This window comes from Podarcis melisellensis (genome assembly GCF_964234715.1).
Source record: "Podarcis melisellensis genome assembly, chromosome: 3".
Taxonomy (NCBI): Eukaryota; Metazoa; Chordata; class Lepidosauria; order Squamata; family Lacertidae; genus Podarcis; species Podarcis melisellensis.
The window spans coordinates 314,601-322,245 of NC_138530.1; the positions used below are offsets into that span (position 1 = coordinate 314,601).

Genomic DNA, 7,645 nt, shown 5'->3' on the forward strand with positions numbered 1-7,645 from the left:
GACTTCCACGCCCCCAAACTGGCTGACAAATCAATATCAGTGCTTTTGTATGCTGATGATGTGATACTCCTATCTCGAACAAGAATAGGCTTAAATAGGCTCATAGGTGAATTTTCAGCATACTGTAGGAGAGAGCAACTTGCAATAAACTATCAGAAAACCAAAATTATGGTTTTTGCAAGGAAACACAGACAGTACAGCTGGAGGATGGATAACCAGACAATTGAACAGGTTAAAGCCTTCAAATATCTGGGTATCGTTTTCCAGTCGACCGGGTCCTGGGATGTCCATCAAAAATGTGCCAAAGAAAAAGCAGCTCAAAGTATCAAGATGCTGTCCCGCTTCTTTTACACGAAGGGGGGCAGATACATCCCAGCAGCCCTTGAAGTTTTTCAAGCAAAACCTCTGGCGCAGTTACTGTACGGGGCACAAATCTGGACGGGGAACCACTGCTCCAGTCTTGAAACTGTTCAGTCTAAATTTCTAAGGCAGATATTCGGCGTCCCCTCCTGTGTTCCAAACGCAGCATTACGACTCGAGGCCTGCCTTCCATCTGTAGAAACTCAGACCTGGCAGAGAACATTCAACTATTGGCTTCGTCTTAATCTAAATCCACCTGGTCTACTGCCTCTAGTAATGCAAGACCCTCACAAAAGCAAGTGGTTCAAAACTGTGCATCAAAAACTCCTTACATGCGGTCTGCATTCACAGTCCCTACTATCAATGGGCCTCATTAAAGCAAAGAGTCTAATAGGCCAGCGCCTGAAAGACATTGAACGACAAAACAACCTGATTATCTTAAAGAAACTGTGCCCATGGTATACCTACTTTCCCCCTTCTCATTTTGACTCTCCAGCTTCATATTTGTTTAAACTAACCATCCCAAAATACAGACGTGCCTTTACATTGGCTAGATGGGATGTTCTTCCCTCTGCTGTACTCGAAGGTCGTTACCAAAAGACTCCATTTGAAAAACGACTTTGCCCATGTGGAGATGGTAACACGGAAACAGTGTCCCACGTCCTTCTATCTTGCCCCCTTTACAAAGACCTAAGGAATGAGATTATTACTCCACTCATTCTCTCCAACCCCGGCCGTTCACCAGACATTACACTGTATTTTCTATTATCTGATACGGATAGTCAGATAACAGAGAAGGTCGCGAGGTACATTGAGAGAGCTGCGAAATTGAGGGCCACCATCTGAGTGACAGACTTGTTCATCTGACGGACCTCCTTTTGCTTGTTCTTTTCTTCCTTTTATCCCTATTTTCACTTTTAACTCTTGTATAGCTGTGGCCTGTTGGCTTTGCTAATAAAGTTTTGATTTGATTTGATTTGACCAGAGGAGCTAGGACAGCAGTTGCCGACCTCAGAATACACCAAGGTGGCTGTGAAAGGTGCAGAGCACAGAATGATTTCTGCCACCCCGCAGAGGTGGACTTCCCTGTTTAGGGAAGTTTTTAATGATTGATGTTATAATGTATTTTTACTCTTTTGTTGGAAGCTGCCCAGAGTGGCTGGGGAAACCCAGCCAGATGGGCAGGGTAAAAATAATAAATTGTCATTATTAGTATTAGTATTATTAGAGGAGTCCTTTTTCATTCTTGACCTAACTCCTTCAGATCCACGGCTACTGATCATGGATGAGTATGCTGATAACCCACTTGCTATCTTCCAAGGAAATGAACTAGGCAACTCCAACAGACAAGATCTCAAGAACAGCACTTGTAGACCATAGAATACTCCAAGGAGGTTTTGGAAGGTACAGCATATCAGACAATTCCTGCCACTACCCAGAGAACAAGACGTGGTGGTGATAGGTGACTCCCTACTGAGGGGGGCAGAAGAAGTAGTGTGTGGAGAAAATAGGATGTCCCAGATGGTATGCAAAGATTCACAATGTGACAGAGAAGTTGCCATGTCTTTTAAAGCCAACTGACCACTACTCCTTCCTTCTGATTCATGTGGGTACAAATAATACTAACACGGAGCATGTATATCAAGGGACTGTGAGACTCTGGGAGGAAGCTGAAGAGATGTGGGGCACAGGTGGTCTCTTCACCACCAGTCCTTCCTGTTGAAGCTCAGAGCCGGGGAAGAGAAAGGAAAATACTGGACACAAAACAGTTTGAGGGAGTTGGGCATGTTTGGCCTAGAAAAGAGATTAAGAGATGTGATGGCCATCTTCAAATACTATGATTCTCCTTGCTGTGAGTTCTTTGATGGAAAGTGAGAAGTTTCTTCCATTTGAAGCTCTTTCCACATTCTAAGCACTGATATGGTCTCTCCTCACGGTGAATTCTTTGATGGGAAGTGAAATGTTCCTTCCGACTGAAGCTCTTCCCACATTCCACACATTTGTGTGGGTTCTCCCCTGCATGAATTCTCTGATGGGCCTTGAGGTTTGACCTCTGAAAGAAGCTCTTCCCACATTCCAAGCACTGATATGGTTTCTCCCCTGTATGAATTCTTTGATGGGAAGGGAGACTTCCTTTCCTACTGAATCTCTTTCCACATTCCAAGCATTGATATGGTTTCTCTCCTGTATGAATTGTCTGATGGGAAGTGATGAATCTCTCCACATTCCAAGCCCTGATATGGTTTCTCCCCGCTGTGAGTTCTTTGATGGCAGGTGAGATGAGACCTCCTATTGAAGCTCTTTCCACATTCCAAGCATTGATGTGGATTCTTCCCCTCATGAATACTTAGATGGGAAGTGAGTTGGGCCCTCTGTCTGAAGTTCTTTCCACATTCCATGCACTGATATGGTTTCTCCCCTGTATGAATTCTTTGATGGGGTATGAGCTGAGCTTTCTGCCTGAAGCTCTTTCCACATTCCATGCACTTATAGGGTTTCTCCCCTGTATGAATTCTTTGATGGGAAGTGAGATTAGATCTCCTACTGAAGCTTTTCCCACATTCCAAGCACTGATAAGGTTTCTCTCCTATATGAATACTTCGATGGGCTACCAGCTTAGCCCTCTCACTGAAGCCTTTACCACATTCCAAGCACTCATATGGTTTCTCCCCTGTATGAATTCTTTTATGGTAAGTGAGATTAAACATCCAGGCATAGCTCTTTCCGCATTCCATGCACTTATAGGGTTTCTCCCCTGTATGAATTACTTGATGGGCCATGAGGTGAGTCCTCACACTGAAGCTCTTTCCACATTCCAAGCACTGATGGGGTTTCTCCCCGCTATGTGTTCTTAGATGGGAAGTGAGATTGAAGCTCCTATGGAAGCTTTTTCCGCATTCCAAGCACTGATATGGTTTCTCCCCTGTATGAATTCTTTGATGGGAAGTGAGACTTTCCTTATGGGTAAAACTCTTTCCACATTCTAAACACTGATACGGTTTCTCCCCGCTGTGAGTTCTTTGATGGCAAGTAAGTTTGGAGATGTGATTGTAGCTCTTTCCACATTCCAAGCACTGATAGGGTTTCTCCCCTGTGTGAATTTTCTGATGGGAAATAAGAAAGGACCTCTGACAGAAGCTCTTTCCACATTCCAAGCACTGATATGGTTTCTCCCCTGTATGAATTCTGTGATGGTAAGTGAGCTTAGCCCTCTGAGAGAAGCTTTTTCCACATTCCAAGCACTGATATGGTTTCTCCCCTGTATGAATTTTCTGATGGGAAATGAGATCGGACCTCCGACTGAAGCTCTTTCGACATTCGAGGCACTGATATGGTTTCTCCCCTGTATGAATTCTTTGATGGAGAGTGAGATGGGTCCTTTGACTGAAGCTGTTCCCACATTCCAAGCACTGATATGGTTTCTCGCCTGTATGAATTCTTTGATGTGTAGTGAGTGTAGCCCTCTGACTGAAGCTTTTTCCACATTCCAAGCATTGATGGGGTTTTCCCCCGCTGTGCTTTCTTTGATGGGAAGTGAGATTACCCTTCCGACTAAAAGTCTTTTGACATTCCAAGCACTGATAGTGATTCTTTCCAATGGGATTTATTTCATAGGAAGTGGAATAGGAGCTGTGATTGATGCTCTCTCCAAACTCCAAATATTCATACAACTTCCCCACTGTGTGTAATTTGTCGTGGTCTCCCTTGTTCACAACTTCCAATCCATCACCACCTGCAAAAATGAGAGAAGATTAGAGTCTCAGGAAGAAATGGAGCCCCAACTTATTAAACAATGCTAATAAACACTTGTGATAGACAAATAAGGGAGTTAGATTTGAGGTTTTACTACAGGGTTAATGAATGCCTTTGTTGACTGGCATTAAGAGAGAGACATGTTGATGGAAACCTGAGATTCAAAAGGCCTGGCACTTTCCAGGATGGATTTTGTTTGGCTTAATGTAATAATAATAATAATAATAATAATAATAATAATAATAATAATAATTTATTATTTATACCCCACCCATCTGTCTGGGCTTCCCCAGCCACTCGGGGCGGCTTCCCAAAAAATATGGAAATACCATAATACATCAAACATTAGAAGCTTCCCTAAACAGGGCTACCTTCAGATGTCTGGTAGTTGTTGTTTTCTTTGACATCTGGTAGGAGGGCGTTCCACAGGGCGGGCGCCACCACCGAGAAGGCCCTCTGCCTGGTTCCCTGTAACTTGGCTTCTCGCAGTGAGGGAACTGCCAGAAGGCCCTCGGTGCTGGACCTCAGTGTCTGGGTAGAACGATGGGGGTGGAGACGCTCCTTTAGATATACTGGACCAAGGCCGTTTAGGGCTTTAAAGGTCAGCGCCAACACTGAATTGTGCTCGGAAACGTACTGGGAGCCAATGTAGGTCTTTCAAGACCGGTGTTATGTGGTCTCTGCGATTGCTCTCAGTCATCAGTCTAGCTGCCGCATTCTGGATTAGTTGTAGTTTCCGGGTCACCTTCAAAGGGAGCCCCACATAGAGCGCGTTGCAGTAGTCCAAGCAGGAGGTAACCAGAGCATGCACCACTCTGGCGAGACAGTCTGCAGGCAGATAGGGTCTCAGCCTACGTACCAGATGGAGCTGGTAGACAGCTGCCCTGTGCCTCCATGGACAGCTGTGAGTCCAAAATGACTCCCAGGCTGCGCACCTGGCCCTTCAGGGGCACAGTTACCCCATTCAGGACCAGGGAATCCTCCACACCTGCCCGCCTCCTGTCCCCCCAAAACAGTACTTCTGTCTTGTCAGGATTCAGCCTCAATCTGTTAGCTGCCATCCAACCTCCAACCGCCTCCAGACACTCACACAGGACCTTCACCGCCTTCACTGGTTCTGATTTGAAAGAGAGGTAGAGCTGGGTATCATCCGCATACTGATGAACACCCAGCCCAAACCTCCTGATGATCTCTCCCCGCAGCTTCATATAGATATTAAAAAGCATGGGGGAGAGGACGAAACCCTGAGGCACCCCACAAGTGAGAGCCCAGTGGTCTGAACACTCATCCCCCCCCCCCACGTTCTGAACCCGGCCCAGGAGGAAGGAGCGGAACCACTGTATGAAAGTGCCCCCAGCTCCCAGCCCCTCTAGATGGTCCAGAAGGATGTTATGGTCCATGGTATCAAACGCCGCTGAGAGATCCAGCAGAACTAGGAAACAACTCTCACCTTTGTCCCTAGCCCGCCGGAGATCATCAACCAGTGCAACCAAGGCAGTTTCAGTCCCATGATGAGGCCTGAATCCCGACTGGAAGGGCTCCAAATGGTCCGCTTCTTCCAGGCGTGCCTGGAGTTGTTCGGCAACCGCTCGCTCTATCACCTTGCCCAAGAATGGAAGATTTGAGACTGGGTGATAGTTGGCCATTGTGGCCGCATCTAAAGATGGTTTTTTAAGAAGCGGTTTAATAATCACCTCTTTCAGTGGGTCTGGGAAGGCTCCCTCACAGAGAGAAGCATTCACCACCCCACAAAGCCCATCGCCCAGCCCTTCCCGGCTAGCGTTTATAAGCCAGGATGAGCAAGGATCAAGGAGACAAGTGGTTGGTTTCACTCGTCCAAGCAGCCTGTCCACATCCTCGGAGGTAACAGATTGGAATTGATCCCACACAACTTGACTAGACAGGACTCTAGCACTCTCCCGCCTGGGCCCTGCTCCCACGGTGGCATCTACCTCTTCTCGAACCTGAGCAACTTTATCTGCAAAAAACTTTGCAAAATCATTGCAGGAGATCATGTGGCCCATACTGGGCCCCGATGTAGCAGGTGGTTCCGCTAAATTGCGAACCACCTGAAAGAGTCTCCTGCTGCTGTTTTCCGCAGATGCAATAGAGGCGGTGAAGAAAGTATTCTTCGCCGTCGCTATCGCCACTTGGTAGGCTCGACGTTGAGCTCTAGCCTGTGTCCGGTCTGATTCAGAGTGAGTTTTCCGCCACCAGCGCTCTAGCCGTCTCAACGATTGTTTCATCCCTCTCAGCTCCGGCGAAAACCACGTGGCTGTCCAGGCTCCATGCAATCGGAGAGGGTGCTTCGGAGCCAAACAGTCAATAGCCCTGGTTAACTCCACATTCCAGGAGGCCACCAGGGAATCAGCTGAAAGGCCATCAACATGGGATAAAGCATCCCCTACCACTCTCTGGAAACCATTTGGATCCATTAAGTGGCGGGGGCGGACCATGTGAATCGGTCCCACCTCCCTGCAGAGGGGAAGGGTCGTGGAGAAGTCCAGTTGTACCAGGAAGTGATCTGACCATGGCACTTCTTGCGTTTCGCTTTTACTTAGTGTCAGATCACCAACATCCATAGAGGTAAACACCAGGTCCAAGGCATGTCCGCGGCTATGGGTTGGGCCAGACTTATTCAGGGACAGCCCCATGGAGGCCATGCTTTCCACGAAGTCCCGAGCAGCCCCTTGTAAGGTCATGTCAGCATGGATGTTAAAATCCCCTAGGACATCCAAACTAGGTGTCTCCAGGAGAACATCTGTCACTACCTGAAGCAGCTCGGGCAGGGAATCCTTCATGCAGCGGGGAGGTCAGTACACCAAAAGGAATCCTGTACTGCCCCTATTGCCCAGCTTCCAGAACATGCACTCAGAGAACTGGGTCTTCCCAGTAGGACACCTGATGCAAACTAATGATTTCCTAAAAATCACTGCAACCCCCCCTCCCCGCCCACAAGGCCTGGGTTGCTGTGCGTAAGAGAGACCTGGTGGGCAAGCAGCGGCAAGGACAGGCCCATCTGCTTCATCCAACCAAGTCTCTGTTACACATGCCAGGTCAAGTCCTTCATCCATGATCAAGTCATGGATGGCAGTGGTCTTATGAATCATTGACCTGGCATTGCACAGCAGTACCTTCAGGTCGTGTGGGTATCCCTTGCTGATTCCAGTATCCGTCTGGTCCGGTCAGACCTGGAGGCAGGGATAGTCCTCAGACAACGACTAAGCCTGCTTCCTCGGTAATGACATGGTCTGGTCTTAGCGTAACTCCTCCTCCTACCCATGATCACTGAGATCGGTTGTCCCAGTGCTTCCCCCCCTGTGGAACCTGCCCCAGCCATTTTGTTTGCTGGGACCCATTTGCAAGTTCAGTCATCTCTTTGGTAAACCAATAATTTACAGAAGCAAAAACTAATAAACCTGATAGAAGCAGGTTCATCTTCTGTCCCCATGATGAAGTCTACATTTAAAAAGGCAAGGGCAGCCGAGAGCAGCCTGATCATGGTTTTAAAAGGCAAATGTGGAGGAGGAAA

At 47.5% G+C, this 7,645-nt stretch overlaps 1 protein-coding gene across 1 annotated transcript in view; it reads right to left on the bottom strand.

The window, feature by feature from the left end:
* Nucleotides 1-1,469: 1,469 nt before the first annotated feature.
* Nucleotides 1,470-7,645, bottom strand: part of LOC309365657 (uncharacterized protein) — a 17,127-nt gene continuing 10,951 nt past the window's right edge. The window contains exon 5 of the mRNA XM_081903944.1: nt 1,470-4,093. Coding sequence (XP_081760070.1) covers nt 2,499-4,093 — 1,595 coding nt within the window. The 3' untranslated portion in view covers nt 1,470-2,498. The remainder of the gene's footprint in view (nt 4,094-7,645) is intronic.